Source organism: Gracilinanus agilis, chromosome 1 (assembly GCF_016433145.1).
Source record: "Gracilinanus agilis isolate LMUSP501 chromosome 1, AgileGrace, whole genome shotgun sequence".
Taxonomy (NCBI): Eukaryota; Metazoa; Chordata; class Mammalia; order Didelphimorphia; family Didelphidae; genus Gracilinanus; species Gracilinanus agilis.
This window is the reverse complement of record NC_058130.1, coordinates 201,536,380-201,552,865: the sequence shown is the minus strand read 5'-3', so window position 1 is coordinate 201,552,865 and position 16,486 is coordinate 201,536,380. Positions and strand designations below refer to the sequence as shown.

The 16,486-nt window shown below is 40.2% G+C and overlaps 1 protein-coding gene across 5 annotated transcripts; it reads left to right on the top strand.

The window, feature by feature from the left end:
* The first annotated feature begins 302 nt into the window (after positions 1–302).
* On the top strand, positions 303–11,246 carry FUS (FUS RNA binding protein). Of its 5 annotated transcripts, none has more exons than XM_044659577.1 (15): positions 303–381; positions 2,524–2,548; positions 2,668–2,822; positions 3,863–4,004; positions 4,152–4,342; positions 4,833–5,067; positions 6,794–6,828; positions 8,327–8,359; positions 8,815–8,918; positions 9,069–9,198; positions 9,465–9,566; positions 9,966–10,089; positions 10,410–10,510; positions 10,629–10,776; positions 11,045–11,246. In XM_044659577.1, exons 1-15 carry the CDS (start codon positions 369–371, stop codon positions 11,082–11,084), a joined length of 1,578 nt encoding a protein of 525 aa, XP_044515512.1. In that variant the 5' UTR covers positions 303–368; the 3' UTR covers positions 11,085–11,246. The 5 variants fall into 5 exon arrangements, with proteins under 5 accessions (XP_044515512.1, XP_044515507.1, XP_044515516.1 ...); XM_044659572.1 differs by having other exon boundaries at positions 8,812–8,918; XM_044659581.1 differs by having other exon boundaries at positions 3,860–4,004; positions 4,152–4,333.
* The last annotated feature ends 5,240 nt before the right edge of the window (positions 11,247–16,486 follow it).

The following is a 16,486-nucleotide window of genomic DNA, read 5'->3' as shown; positions in this document are numbered from 1 at the left end:
TTGCTTCCAAACGTACCATTTTGCTGTTCCTAGGGGGAGATCTGTGAGTTCTCTAACTAGAATTAAGCAATATTACCTCTTTCTTCCAGGTATGGACAAAATTTACAAACGAAAAAATTTTCTATAGTCTACATTTTCCATCTCTTTGTATAGATCATCTCGTAATATCCCTAAGGCTTGATTTCGTCCAGTTACAGCTTAGATTGCCACCTGGTTCTGGATTTGGTACAGTCCCCTGCGGTGCGTAGGAGGAGGGGGAGGAGTACATAAGTTCAGCGCAGGGGGTGGGGCCGTTCAGTCCTCGAGGCGTCGTGGTCGGCTGTCGACTGTTTTCTGTTGCTCGGTAGCCGGTGTGCGCGTGCGCGGACATGGCTTCCAACGGTAGGAGCTCGAGGAGGGGGGGGCGAGCCGATCCCTGACCGCCTCGTGCGAAGATTGGGATATTGGTCCGGACCGCGTTCGGAGCGGTCTGGAGTCCTTTTTTTGGGGAGTCAGGAGGGAAGGGAGTATGGTTGGATCCGTTGTGCTTGTGTCTGGGAGGAAGGGTCTTAGGCTCGCGCGGTCTAGGCGGGAAGTAAGTCGAGGGCGGTGGGCGGGGAGAAGAGAGGCCGCTGCCGCCATTTTGTCCCATGGTTCTGGCGCGTTAGTGTATAGAGTTGATTTGCAGAAGAGTTTCCTGTGATCTTCCCTTGATAGCGAGCGAAGGCCCTGGCAACTGAAGTTTTGGGCGAATAAGGCGGCGGAGAGAAATGCCGTTCATTGCGGTTTCCCGCTATTAGTTTTTCACTCCTCCCCGCTTTGTCGCAGTGCCGCATCCGGGCAACTCTGGTGCGCACGCGCATTGGATTCACGCCCTGCCCGGGAGCCGAGGCCTTGTCCGGGTTCGCGCGTTCCTCTCACCACAGCCGGCTTTTTCTTGATCTTCCCCTAGGCACCCCCATGCTCTGTTCTTGCTGGGGACCCCCTCCCCCATTTCTATCCTTTCTTCCCATAATGGTTGAGGCTTTTCCTTGCTCCTCAAGCGTATGCGGCCAAGCTGTGGGCCCGGGAGAAGGAGGCAAAGCTCATTATCGTTCCTCGTGTCCCGTTAAGGGCCTCAGAAAATTACTTGGGGCACTTTGGTATTCTGCCCAACCTTTTTCTTAATCAGATTTTCCTTTTCCTGAGGTAGCCACGAACTACTCTGCCGGCACTTGTGAAGAAAGGGTTACGATTAGTTTATCTCTTTGTACCTCTCATTATGGATGGAAAGGCACTTTTCTGTTCCAAAAGAACAGAATTTCTTGTTATGCTTCAGCTGCCCTTTGAGAACTTGATTAATGTTGCTTCGGATAATATAGCCCTTTTAACTTCCCTGGACTTGTAATTTGAGTCTCACAATGGCCCTGTGAAAAGTAGGACGACAGGCAATTATTTTGTAAATGATTTAAGAGATTCAGGCAGGTAAAATTACTTGTGCACCACCCCTAGGTTTGGGGAAATTGCAGTCAGGACAAAAAACTAGCCCCCAAATCCTTTCTGCTTTCTACTTTAAAGCCAGGTTCTGCATTTCTGTCCGAGCACTTTGGAAGCCCATCTACTCCTTTGTGTTTTAGTATTTTCTAAGTGTCTCAATTCTTTTAGCTTCATAGGGTGAGATTGCAGGGAGAAGCTTTTTTAAGCAATAAGACTAATGGAATATTACCCCGATGCATTTCCTGCTGAGTTCCTTTTGGGAGGGAAGGGAAGAAGGCATGAAAAGATGTTTTTCCCTTTTCTGTCTTTTGTTAATGTTTCCTATTTCTGGTATTAGTCAAGATACGTTGGCAATTGAAGAAATGTTTTATTGACATCTTTTCACTTATGCATCCTACTCATTTCCAAATTTATCCCGTCTCATTTCTCTATTCCAAACGAACCAGTACCAGCTCCTTTTCCATCCCCCCTTCCTACCCTGGTTATACAATATTCTAATTTCATAGTTTCATAAACTCTAACAAGAAGAAAATCAGATATATACTCATTTTAGGAGGTATAGCTTCACCATTATAATTACTCAGCATTCTTTTTTTTCCCCCAATATTGTCTGATCTATTACCTCCTTTATCAGTTCACATAAATCCCCATGCTTCTGAATTCCTTTGGGTGTATTCCTTTTGTTGTCCGATATTACCAGAATTTCTTTAGCCATTGTAAATGTCTTTGTTTCAATTTTTTGCTACCACTGCTCTATGTATGTTAAAAGGTATGTATATTTCAATGTGTATATTTATGGTTTTTTTTTTTTACTTCCTTGAGACTATACTTTTAGCTTTCTCCCTCAAGTCCTTGGTCTTCTTTCTCTAGTTTTATTCTACAGTGAAGAAACATTCAGAAGACCCTTTTATGAGAGGATTTAGTTCTTTGCAGATCCTTTCCTCTTTTCTTTTGTTTTTTGGGATAAACTTTCTGAAGCACAAATTTTTTTCCTGTTGGAGTTGTGTATGTGTAATAAACAGAATATCAGGAATATAACCTACCTTTTTTTTTTCTTTACTTTTACAGAGTACACTCAACAAGCCACACAAAGGTGAGTGTGACATCAAAGGGAATGCACTAGTGGTGGCAAGATATCTATATCTAATTTTATTTTATTAATATTCCTAATTATTAATATTTATTAATATTTTGTAATTTTTTCCCCCCTAGCTATGGGGCTTACCCTACCCAGCCTGGACAAGGCTATTCCCAACAGAGCAGTCAGCCCTATGGCCAACAGAGCTACAGTGGCTATGGCCAATCAGCTGATACCTCAGGCTATGGTCAGAGTAGCTATGGCTCCTCCTATGGACAGACCCAGAACAGTAAGTATTTTTTTTTAATCGATTCCCCCCCCCCCACCTTTCTGAATGTTTCATTTAGAATCAAGATTTTATATTTCAAAGGATTTCATTTTAACAAATAAACAGTAAGACATTTGAAATTTTCCAAATCCTTTTGTTGCAGATCTTCATTGGCTTTTTTAAAAATTAGAATATTTTCCCTGGTTACATGATTCATGTCTTTTCCCTTCCCGCTTCCCTACCCCCTCCTGAAGCTGAGGAGCATTGGTTTATTTTTTAAACAGTATTTTGGAGACAGCTAGCTAGGTGGCTGACTGGATAGCCAGGTCTGGAAATGGAATGTCCTGGTTCAAATCTGCTTCAGAGTTACTGGCTATGTGACCCTGGGCAAGTCACTTAACCCCCATTGCCAAGTCCTTACCACTCTTCTGCCTTAGAACTGATTCTTAGTATTGATTCTAAGACAAAAGGTAAGGGTTTAAGGAAAAGTATTTTATCTCAATCCCTCCTTCAGCCTCCAAATTTTAATATGCTAGTACTTCCCTTTTTAAATGTATTATCCTTTTTTTAATACCTCTCCCTCTTCCCCATAAAAAATAATGAAGGTGAAATAAGATAAATAAGAGATTTTACTGGGTCCCTCTATCCAAGAGGGTAGAGATTAATATCTTTTAATTTTGGTTTGATTTCTCTCAAAGTAAGTGATTTCTCTTTCAAGGTACTTTAATTTAGGCAATACTTAATGTGATACAAAGTATGCCTTTGACAACTTGCTTAGGAGATGCTTCCAGTGTATAAGGGAGCCAGGAACTAGGTTGAATTAAAAAAGGAACTGAAAGCAATGTTAAAGAGTAAGAAAGACTAGGAATTGTTTACATTAAAGATAGCATATGGATGTAGATACAGAATAACTTTTATGTTAAAGGGATTGGAAAATTTTTATCTGCCAAAAAATTTGAAGAAAACTTTTACTATATTTCTTATGTTATACTTGGCACATTTGTTTCATAATGAGACTCAGCATGGCTTTTGAATAACTTGTGTTTTTTTCCTTTCAGCAGGCTATGGTACTCAGTCAGCTCCTCAAGGATATGGTTCAACCAGTGGCTATGGCAGCAGCCAGAGTTCTCAACCTTCTTATGGTCAGCAGTCATCCTATCCTGGCTATAGCCAGCAGCCAGCACCTAGCAGCACATCAGGGAGGTGAGAATTATTTAGCTTCTGGGAGAAGATAGTAAAATTTTTTTGAGGGTAGTTCCTGTGTGTGTTAAGGATAGGGTAGAAAATATAAAAATGGAAATGGAGATTAGAAAAGATCTAGGCTCTAATCTATTCTCTTCTCTTCCCTAGCTATGGTAGCAGCTCCCAGAGCAGTAGCTATGGGCAGCCCCAGAGTGGGGGCTACGGGCAGCAGTCTGGCTATGGTGGACAGCAGCAAAGCTCCTATGGACAGCAGCAAAGCTCCTATAATCCTCCTCAAGGATATGGTCAACAGAATCAGTATAACAGCAGCAGTGGTGGCGGTGGAGGGGGTGGTGGAGGTAAGATACTTTTCCCTCTAGCCCCTTCTTCAACTCCCTTTTCTATGGAGCTATGTTTTTACCATTTTTTTAGTTCTCTTGTTGGTCCTAAAACTTTATTTTTTTAACATTTATTAATATCCATTTTTTAGAAAAGTTAACATGGTTACATGATTCACTCCTACTTTCCCCTTCACCCCTCGCCCTCCCCCCACCCCTGGCTGATGCGCATTTCCACTGGTTTTAACATGTGTCATTGATCAAGATCTATTTCCAAATTGTTGATCATTGCATTGGTGTGGTAGTTTCGAATCAAAATCCCCAATCATGTTTGCCTCAACCCATGTGTTCAAGCAGCTGCTTTTCTTCTGTGTTTCCACTCCTGCAGTTCTTCCTCTGAATGTGGGTTCTTTTCCATAAATCCCTCAGAAGGTCCTAAGAGTGGTCTTATGGTTTTTGCCAGTTCATATTATGCCAAGTCTTAGATGGTCTTCTTTTAATTTCTTAACAGGTAGCTATGGCCAAGACCAATCATCAATGAGTGGTGGAAGTGGTGGAGGCTATGGCAACCAGGACCAGAGTGGAGGTGGTAGCAGCAGCTATGGGGGAGGCCAGCAGGACCGTGGGGGCAGAGGTCGGGGTGGCGGAGGCGGCAGCAGCAGTGGTGGCGGCGGATACAACCGTAGCAGTGGTGGCTATGAGCCCAGAGGTCGTGGAGGTGGACGTGGAGGCAGAGGTGGCATGGGGTAGGTGTCTCGTGGGGAGCTAGGGAATATTTCCAAATGGGTGGCTTAAGGGTTGCATGGATCTTGTCTCCCTTTTTTCTCAAGCCTAGACCTAAGGGATGCATGGGTTAGTTTCTAGGGATTTGGGGGATTGTTTTGTTGGTTTGGGGGTAGTGATTTGTCTCCTTTTATCTACCCCACTGTGCTAGTTTGATTTTTGTGGGGACTTAGGAATAAGAACTTGATGCTTTTCCTTACTTATCTTCCCTTGACCATACTGAACAAGAGGTTGAGAAGAAACTAACAGTTTCGTCTCAAGGGGAAAAATGGGTATAAATGGTATAGGTTGGAGTTATATATAGCCTCTCATTGTAAAGGACTTGCCCAGCCCTTGGTAGAAACTTTAGAGAGAGGGATGGTATCTTCTTTGCCAGGAAATGAGGTGGGTGGAAGTTCTTTTATTATACCCATCATTCCACATGGCCTTTCTTTTCTGAGAGTTGGTTGATAAGAATTTAGCTATCCCCACAACTTACTGATCCTGATCACTTCGTGTGTGACCTTGTAACTGGAATTAGCTATGTTCACTGAGTTGCAGGCCTTAGAGCAAATGCTCTTGACACAGTGGTCTCTGGTCTTACCACTTCCCTTCTCCCTTGACTACTATCTTTCTTGAATATATATGATCAGTGTGTCAGACTGGATTTCCCTTCTGCCCTTCCCCACATAGTTTCTTTTAAAGCAAAACCTCAGACTTGACTTTAAAAAACATCTGTCAAACCTGGTGATAAACATGGTCCGAGTGACCCCACTGTCTCAATGTCTTATCTCCTTTGAAATGAGGGTAGGATTTATCAGTGTGTTTTTGTCTTAAAAAACAAAACAACAAACCAAAAACCAAAAACCCAACACTTTTTAATGAGTTGTACTTATACCAACCAGGTAAGTATTTTTCATGGGTGGGTGGGGGCAATCAAAAAAAAACTTCCAAAAATCAAGAAATCTGTGTGTTTGATGCAAAACTTAAAAAAAAAAAAAGCAACTGTTAATGTGACTGTTAACTTGCTCTGCATTTTATGTGCCACAGGTATGAAAGGTGACATTGCAAATACTCCGCTCTTCTCACAGTGTAGAAGGGGTGACCCCTGGGGGGGGGGAAAGACCAAAAACAGCTCAGTAGTTAGGACAGGGCTTAGCTAAGAGTTTGTCTCGCTTTAAGGGGAAAATCGCCTTTGGTTTTGACTTTATGGATGGGGTTGGGTTTGCTTGCTGCTTTCAAAGCAAAACCACAAAAATCATTTGTGTTTAGGGCTAACCCAGCCCGGTGTGAAGTGTCTTCTGGGTAAATTGGGGACAGGGTTTTTAAACCAACTTTTGGGTTTGTCGAAACCACTTTTACTACAAGAGGAAAAAAAAACACAACTGCCACATCGGAAGGACGACAAAGGAAAACGGGTCACTTTTTCCAGAGGAAATGGAGATATATAACATTTAAAAACAATCAAAAAACAAACAAAAAACCAAAACCTTAAACTGTGTTTGAGAAACTGCACACATGTGTGTGACATCCTCAAAGGTCAGATTGAGGGGTGGTCAGGAAGGAATGTATCTTAGTAGCCACTTGTTTTCCCAAAACAAATATCCACATTGGGGAGACTGTACAAAAATCAAACAAACAAAAAAAACCAAACACCCTGTTGTAGCCGTTGGAAGCTTCATGTCCTTTCTTCTAACTTGTCTTCTCCAGCGGAAGTGACCGTGGTGGCTTCAATAAATTTGGTGGTAAGTGAACAGAGTTTCCAAAATTCCCAACCCCCGGCAATGCTTTGTCTGATTGTTCATTTGCAGATGTCTTCTCATGTTTTTAAGTGTCAAAGAGGTTTGAAGTGTCCAGAATCACCTCCAGGGTTGGGATAGAGTGCCACCTACTGCCAGATTGTGTTATAACCTCTGGAGAGGGTGAAACAGTTGCCTGGTACCAAATTGGTCTGACTGGCTGACTTTTTCTCAAAGGTTGAGGATGTCTAATAGACATGAAAGGAGAGGGTGGGTTATAAGAATACCCATTTAGAGACAACTTCTTACGAGATCCTCTTGGTGAGAATGTGATTAACATGGTGCCAAACTGGCTTTAGGATCTTTTGATCTGTGTTTCTAAGGTTAGAAAAACATTCAACAACCTAAATGTCTTAACTTCTGGGGGAGGGGTATGATAAACACTGGCTTGGGTGGAACGTAGATGTGTATATTATATTAGGTACTGAATGGTATTACCCAAATGTAAGATAACATACTCTAACTTTCCCCAAGTGGGACTAATAGCTAGTTTGGGAAGGAAGGTGTGGACGACTTCAGGAAAACTGAGTGTATGTGTGACTCATGGGAAATAACCAGGTCTTTAAAAAAAAAAAAAAGGATAAAATAATCTTATGACTTCATGAAAAATGGAAATTTAAAAGTCTCCCATTAAGCTGGAAACTTTCTGGTCTGGTTGACACATGGTTTCTTGAACTGTCACTCAACATTTAAAACCAAAGGCTCATGTGTTTATGAATTAGGTGTGCATTCAGTGTGTGTATATGATTTTTTTTGTACATGGTGAATTCAGATAAATACTGGTCACAATGGTCTCTGGAAAGAAATAGAGGCTGTAAACATGGAAAAGAGATTTTTTTGGTCTGTTCCCTGGGACATGCTATTTTAAAAATACACACAGATATTATATGAATGTATGTGGCTTGGGAAAACTTTAACATGGTTTAAGAAAACGGTTTCTAAAAGCTGAAGCAATAGAAAATGGTTTCAAGAGGGCAAATGTCTTGGTTTAAAAGTTTTGGAGAAGTTGGATGCGCATCATGTGCCGGTGGTGAAATACCCTCATCTCTCTGGGTTGAGAGAGTGGGGCTAAGCTATAGCATTTGGTTTGGTAAATACAGTGGGGTCCATCCCCTCTCCCCCCAACCAGCCTGTGCTGAGATTTCCCAGCCTGTGCTGGGGAGGCATTGTTTTCTAGAGTGTGGAGTTACCCCTGTGGGGCTCAGGTTACAGATCTTAAAAGACAGGGAGGGGCTTGTCTCCTCCCCAGCCCTGCTCAGGGTTTTCTCCTCTGGGCACCAAACCCAGGACAGGGTTTGGGGTGAGGCTGTGAGCACATACCTGATTTTACAGTTTGCAAGAGTGTGTTTGGATTTGGTGTTTTTGTCTTGATTTTCTGTTTCTGTTCCTCTCTCCTGACTAATGGGTATCTTGTTTTCCTTTTTTTTCATGTTATTCATTCAAGGGCCCCGGGACCAAGGATCACGCCATGACTCTGGTGAGCTGCAAGCCACTTGAGGGGGGAGGGAAGTCAAGGTTACAAGAGTACAGTAGCAGAGGTTCTTAGCTGTTTTGAGTTCTTAATATTGGAAAGCTATTTATTTCTAGGAATAAAGTTGGTAATTAGAATTTGAGGTAAAAAGTACATGGTTGGGGTTAGGGGTATTTGGAAGGGTCATTGAAGGAAATTAGGTAACTGAAGGAAGGGGTAAGAAAAAGTTTCAGTAGAGAGGATAGAGGAGCTTGATGATATTCTGATATATATGGAGCAATATGGCTGATGAAGTCAACTTGTTAAGTTAAACCGTTTCCATCTGCACATGAATATAACATTCTCTGAGGGTAGGAACTAAGCTTGTAGGACAGATATGAGATATTTAATTGTTTTTTATCTTTTGTTTCTCTCCCATTTCTTCTCTGCAATTTTTGTGTGTATGTGTGTTTCTCTAGCAGAACAGGATAATTCTGATAATAATACCATCTTTGTACAAGGGTTGGGTGAAAACGTTACTATTGAATCTGTGGCAGATTACTTCAAGCAAATTGGCATTATAAAGGTACTAGAAACACATTGGGGATGGAGAATAAAACTTGGATTATGAGGGAGGCAGCTGAGTTGGGGAAAGTGAAGCTTCAGTTTGTGTTAAAGGGGAGCTCTTTGTATTATGTTGGATCCTGTAAGAATTTTCACTTGTTTCCTTTTTTAGACCAATAAGAAGACAGGGCAGCCTATGATCAACTTGTATACAGACAGGGAGACAGGAAAGCTGAAAGGAGAGGCTACAGTATCATTTGATGATCCCCCCTCTGCCAAGGCAGCCATTGATTGGTTTGATGGTGAGTATGTGAGAAAATAATAAATGGGTTGACTTGCCTGTGATAGCTAACTATTATGATTTATCTTTAAGAAGCTGATTATTTTCTAATTTTTTTCTGTTTTTTTATTCTAATTTCTAATTAGTTTCTTAGATGTTACTTATTTCTTCTTGAGGGATATAAGTCATGGGTTCCTTTTGGTTTCCCTGTAGTACTTAGTAGTAAATTAAGAAGTAATTATACTTGAGGTTCTTGGACATAAGATTTTCTTTGCTTTCTTCCCTTAGGGAAAGAATTTTCTGGAAACCCTATTAAAGTCTCCTTTGCCACTCGAAGAGCAGACTTCAACAGAGGAGGTGGCAATGGCCGAGGTGGTCGTGGTCGTGGAGGTGAAAATGATACTTATTAATGAGAGGGTGGATAGCTCCATTGTATGGGAGGTTTGGCCATTAGAACCATAGGTCAAGGGCAGTTTTGACCCCTGTCTCTTAGGGAGGTTCTTGGTTGGGTCTCTGAGCACAGAATGTTATATTATGATGCCAAATACTCTTTGTTGGTTTTGTTGGAAAAAATCATTGTTTAAATATACTGCATACTATGCCAGGCACTCACTGGTGTGCTAAGTGCTATAAGGGTGGAAGATTTAATGAACAAGGATTATTTTGGAAAATGATTATTATAAACAAGAATTAAATGGGGAAACTTTTAAATAGATTAATAGTGATAGAAGGTTTGCAGACAGTGGGTCAGGGTAAAACAAAACTAATCCTCTCCCAAATTATTTGTAGGACCCATGGGCCGTGGAGGCTTTGGAGGTGGAGGCAGTGGTGGTGGCAGCCGTGGAGGATTCCCCAGTGGAGGGGGTGGTGGTGGAGGGCAGCAGAGAGCTGGAGACTGGAAATGTCCTAATCCGTGAGTAAAAATTTGTAATCCTTATTTAAGGATTCTCTTCTGATTATTTTATTCTCAATATTGTCAAAGTCTATTATTCCTCTCAAAGCAGTTTTTTCTTTTACCTTTTTTTTGCTTTATTTCCACCCTTCCTGGGAGGGAATTCTATCCCTGCTTCTTCAAAATGTGTATTTCTAGCACTTGCTGCATGGCTTAGCACAGAATACTTTAAAATGCTCTTTTGTTTATTCAATTCTTAATCTATCATCATATTCCCAAACTCCCTTATGCTGGTCCAATCCCTTAATATGGTTTGTTACTTTTTTTCTTTTTGTCCTTAGCACATGTGAGAACATGAATTTTTCTTGGAGGAATGAGTGTAATCAGTGTAAGGCACCTAAGCCTGATGGACCTGGAGGGGGACCTGGAGGCTCTCATATGGGTAAGAGCTGTCATTGGGAAAAGGAGCGTGAATTAGTATTGGAGGAAGGGAAAAGGGAAAGATTGGAGAGTGGAATAATCCAAGCCCATCTCCTTGTTTACTTTTTGTTTTCCTGTAGGGGGTAATTTTGGTGATGATCGGAGAGGTGGCAGAGGTGGCTATGATCGAGGCGGTTATCGAGGCAGAGGCGGGGACCGTGGGGGATTCCGAGGGGGCCGGGGTGGAGGGGACAGAGGTGGCTTTGGACCTGGCAAGATGGACTCAAGGTGAGTGATTTTTTTTTTTTTTTACTGTTCATTGAATTTTGAAGGGAGTTGTGATTATTGTGGTGTGATGACTTGGGAATGAAAGGTGGGCATCGAGGCCAAAAATCCTGTCTAGATCCATATCCTGGAAGGGGGGGAGGGTTAATAGAGAGAAAGAACGCTTAATCAATAGTAAGCACATAAAGTCCTGTTGGTACTGTGGGGATAATGGAAATGACCCTTTCCTCTGTGATATGGTGGTTTTTAATTGATTGTTTTTTCCTTGCAGGGGTGAACACAGACAAGACAGACGGGAGAGGCCGTATTAGCCTGGCTCAGGCATCTCTGGACCACCTTTCCTTCCAGACCCTACTGTTGATCCCTTTATTTTGTAACTTTCCTGCCCACCTTCCTATCCTTGTTTTGTGTCGGACTTTGTAATTGTAACCATACCCCCAGCTCCCATTAAATGCCATTGTTTTAGTTATCAAGTTATTGTTCCTCTCCTGGAAGAGAGGAATAGGGACAACTCCCTATCTATTCCTTCTCCATCTCTGAGCTACCCACCTGAGCTGGGTAAGTATCTGAGGCAGAAAATCATACTCAACCATAGATTCTGGACTGCCATGTATGTAGGAGGAAAATACCGAATTTGGAAGGATTTGATTAGTGATAACTAATCCCTAATCCCCAAAACCTTTGCTCAGAGCCTGTCATTTTCCTACTTTTAGTCTCAGACCTCTAAATTAGGACTTTGTGTGCATATTGGGTTAATAACTTCAGCTCTCAAGTAGGGACTGAAAAGATTTTAAAGCCATGTAGTCAGGACTAGTCATTTCTTGTGATTAAGATGTATTCCTTTACTCTTTACATGACTTTACATGACTTAAATTTTGGCAAGGGGATGTAGGGAGAAGTTAGGAGGAGAGACCCAGTCTGTTTAGCTGGATTTCAGGAATTTGTATTTTGTTAATCATTAAAAAACAAGTTTTTGTTGGGAGGGCTTTTGGGGCATTAGATAAGGTAGTAAGGAAGAGGCAACAATGTTCCTTTCTTTTTCATGTCCCAGGGTGGTAGGGAGAGGGTTTGAGGTATCTGTAATGGGTATGAAGAAATTTCTGGCTCTTGCTGTATACATGTCACTTAGAATGAGAAAATTGTCCTTGTCAATACAGAGGAGGAAATCTTACTTCTACAACTTGAAGAACATCCTGTTTTCGGCAGAGTTGAGAAAGGAACAACTGAGGGGCTAGGAACAGACTGGTTGTTTACTTTGGCAGTTGCACCTGCACTTGAGCCATTTTCCTCAGCTTTCACAATCTAGGTGTTAATAATATTTAGTGCTTTTTATGTTAGAGGCCTACTGATAAATGAAAAATATTGCTAGCATTTTATTGTCATTGTTCTTATAGTAAGCAATAACAGGGACCCTTTTTAGAGTGAAGAAAAAGGTTTCATAATTTGTTCTAACTTGGTATTGGTGAAAGTTCAGAGTTGGAAAGGAGTATATATATTGAACAAAATTATAGAGTGCTAAACTTCAATACAAAGATTTTAGTCTGTACTCTAAAAAGAACTGCAATGGTGTGGAGGGAAGGAATAGAATGAACCACAGGGTAATCTAGCTATTGGAACCTTCCCCTCCCAGCCTTTATTACATTTAAATATTTTCCCAATTGTACCAGTGTAAGCCATTGTGACTAAAAAGGAACTAGATTTAGGAGGACTTAAGTTACCCATTAAAATGAAGCTATTGTTGGCTGGCAGCATATAGCAAACTGAAATCAGTTGGCAGTGAAAAGACTACTTTTAGGAGCCAGTTGAAAGCAAAGACCTTAAGTACAGGAATGGGCAGCTGTGGTTTAGGATTTATGTTTGTAGTGTGGAACTAGAAAACCATGCTTAGTTTATACCAGTTTTGCTTTGGAACTTAATAGACTACAAATAATTTGTGGCATCCCTAAGGAAGTCATCTTAGCCTTTGCTGAAAGAGGCTTATCAAAGGGAAACACAATAACTTTCATTAATGCACAGCTCTTGGAATGTTAAATCTTTCTTAATCTGAAATGTCTACTTTTTAACTCTCTAATCCTAGGAGGCAGCTCAAGTATTATTATTAAGCCCATGCAAGGAATCAAGTCTCTGGGAGGCTGTCTGATACTGCCTCAAATTTAGGGACTTCTAATCCACTGATTGTTTTTTGCAACGTGAAACTTAGTTATAATTTTTCTTCCCTGGTGCCAAGCAAAAAATTGACACATGACTGTGTTCAAGATTTAACTTTTTAAAAATTTACCAGTTCCTGGTGTGATTTCAACTCTACCACATCCACTGGTATGTTTCAGCTTTTCAGGAGCTTTACTAAAATGCCTAAAACCGCAGATCATGCTTCAGACTGGGTCAAATTTTTTTTTCCAATCGAAATTTCCCACTTTTTCCTGTATTGGGAAAAGGAAAAAAAAAACACCTTCTTTCTTAGAAACTAAACTAAGTATTGGTTCCAAGGCAGAAGAGAAAGGAAGGGGGGGGGGGAGTAAGGGGGATTAAGTTACTTGGTGCCAGGGTCATTCATGTAGCTAGGAAATGTCTGAAACCTGATTTGAATCCAGAACCTCTTATCCTCTAGGCATGGTTTTTATCCACTATCCCTGAAGCTACCCCAATAATTTAACACTGCTCCTGTATTGAACTTGGTCCCCCCCCCCAATTCCTTAATCAGCATTTATCATCATCATGGCCCTTTGGAATCAGCTTTAAGACTTATTGTTTTAAGTCTTAAACTCAGTTTTAAGACAAAATCCAGAGGTAGAGGATAAGAGAGCAAGTATTCCCGGTAAGAGTGGGATGTGATGTTGGCAGTGTCAGTTAGAGCAAGTCACTTAAACTCCATTGTTTCAGGTAACTTGTTGATTTGGCAAAGGGAATTCTTTTACCAAGTCACAGGACCATTTTAAAAGAATAAGCTTTTGCTATATTAACTTGGATTTTGAAACCCACCACATCCCCCGGGTAATTATGTGAGCAATATATCTTAAAATTGACTACTTTTTGGACTCAAGTAAAGGACTTGATTATAATTTTATTTGCTTAGATTTCAGCCTGCTAGAGGTTTTCCTGTATAGACTGTAAAGAACTTATTTTATCATAACTTTGGGGGTTTCAGTTGGTTCTTAATATATGTAGTCATTTGGGTATTAAAAGTATTTTAAAATATCATGTTGGATTGCAGATATTCTGAGACAGTATACTTAGGCTACTAGTAATAATCTTGTCAGGAAGGAAGATTAGTCTGGCATGACTTAAAAGTGTTTTATTTTTATATACATTTTCTATCCTGCCCAACTTCCAGATAAAATTCTCTTGGCAAAAACAACTTTTGGTATATAAGTGGATTTGACAAATCAGACTATCAAATTCCATTATTCAAAGTTCAATGTATTTTTAGGGGATCATTTAGATTTACCCTGAAGTCTTGTTTTCTTTTGGTTTTGCATCAGTTTATAGAAATCTTACAATGTTTCTCTGAATTCTTTTGTCATTACATTGTTTCATCACAGAACAGGTTTTTTAGGCATTCCCATCTGCTCTCAAAGTAATAAGACTTGTTTCTGGAAATTTTTCTGGAAAAAGTATTTGTATGGTCTCTCTTGGCATCATAGGGAACCCATGCTGGCTCATGGGGTTAATACTGCTCTTATATTAAGCCCTCCTGGACAAATTGGTGCTTATGGTTACTATATTTTTTTTCAGTATATATCCCTCCCCCCCCCCCCCGCCCCATCTATCCAGTAAGCCATCCTTTGTGATGAAAATAGGAAAAGAAAACCAATTATACTTGTAATCTTAATATACTTATTCTCAGATCATCCCATGTATACTAAATACTGGCAACAGATACAGTTCATAGAACTTTTCTATTAGATTTTTGAAAAACATACTTTGTTTTCTGGCCTAATTTTTTTGTAGTACTTTCTTGATGGGAGTTAAATAATCATTTCCCTTTATATACATTAAGGCCTGGTGATTTCAATCATTTTTATGCACATTCGGTTAGCTGCTCAATGAAAAGAAGAATCCAAACATTGGTCTGAAGGGAGGTTTTTATAATAATAGATTCATTAAAATCAATGTGAAGATATTTTCATCGTTAAAGGATAGAAGCAAAATAGGAGTGGATTAGTTCTTTTCACTGCTTGTGACCTAAGCTGATGCTTATTGAAAAAAATCCTTTTAGGGATCTAAGATACATAAGCTCTATAAATTTTTTCTCTGAAATCTCTTGTGAAGGTTTTACATAATTGACCAGACTTGGGATTTCTGTTTCCAAGATATAAAATATTCTCCCCAAGTTCTTGTCTTTTGCACTATTTCTCATTGGTGAGAATAGGGTTCAGAATATACTTGCATGGCAAATCAAAAGTATGTGCAGCTTTTTCCTGCACATAATTGGCTACTTAGCCTTTTACTCCCTGTTTTGATAATTCATCCTTTAGCCAATCAGCATGCATGTCCTGAGCTATTTTAATGCTTTGTAACCTTGGGGGCCCAATTAGGTTTTCTTATCTTTAAAATGAAGGGAGTTTGACTTGAGTGTTAAATAATGTTTCTTAGTTACAAATCTTCCTAGTGTGATAGTGTATGGAATGCCAGCTGAGTTAGGAGGGACAATGGGGCAAGAGGGAGAAAGGTTTGCTTTGTCTAGCAGCAGTCAGGGACAATTTGCTTATTCCTATTACAAGGCTCCATGTTCAACCTGTGAGGTCTACTTGAACACTTTGGGTAAAGATGCCCAGTTTGTCCCTTCTACCGTACTTAAAATGTTGAATTCTTTTATTCTCAGCGTTCACCATACTCTGCTGCATGGATTCCCATATAAATATATGTATGTTGAGCCTATATTGTGACTTGGCAACATATTCCATAACAGTCTGTACTTGTACACACTTTAACATTTCTGCTACTTGCAAAGTATAGTAGGTGGTAGAGCTATGTGAACTTTTAGTTTGTTTATGTACATGTACCTCTTGTGCCAGAGTGGTAACTTTTGGGGCTTAGACAAAAGTATAAAAAAAAATGGGAGGGAGGTAACAGATGGAAGTATGGGGGAAAAGTATATGAAATTGAAGTTTGGGAACTGAGCAAATCAGATGGGGCAGAATGAGGAGGGACTAGAACTTTCAGAATATAGAAAAGTAAGTGGGATGGGAATATTCTGTGGCAATTTGGACTGACTTTGAGGGAGAGCCTTGAATTAGGATATCAGGAAGTTAAAATAAACTTTTTGAAAAGGGGAAAATTATGTGATCAAGAGTGAAGAATTAAGAAGTGGCCAGTTAGAAGCTACAGAGTTTTAACTAGTCTAGGCAACTTCCTCATTTGTAGGATGGGAATATACATATATAATATACATACGGGAACTTATGACCATGAAAAGCTAATTTTAAGAAATGGACTAAATGAGGGTAGTTGGGACAGCAAGATCCTGGTTTTGAAAGCCCTCAGTGGAAAATAATTGTGAAAAGGATTTCCTTGTGGCTGTGAGGACCAATTTCCTTGTTCAATCCTTGTTCAAACATTTTAGTGGTACTTGTAAACTTAGGTGTGGTGTTTTGCACTAAGATCCCCCTGTTCAATTTAATTATACTCTACCTTGCTCTTAATGACAGCTAATGATGATTAGTGTTTCTGCCTTCCTTTATAACTATTTTGAGTATCCCATCTGCCTTTTATC

Bases quoted from the DNA above. Each gene is read 5' to 3' on its own strand.
- FUS (XM_044659563.1), top strand. The intron at 9,199-9,464 runs GTGAGTATGTGA...TTCTTCCCTTAG, and splicing joins AGCCATTGATTGGTTTGATG to GGAAAGAATTTTCTGGAAAC. The intron at 10,777-11,044 runs GTGAGTGATTTT...TTTTCCTTGCAG, and splicing joins CCTGGCAAGATGGACTCAAG to GGGTGAACACAGACAAGACA.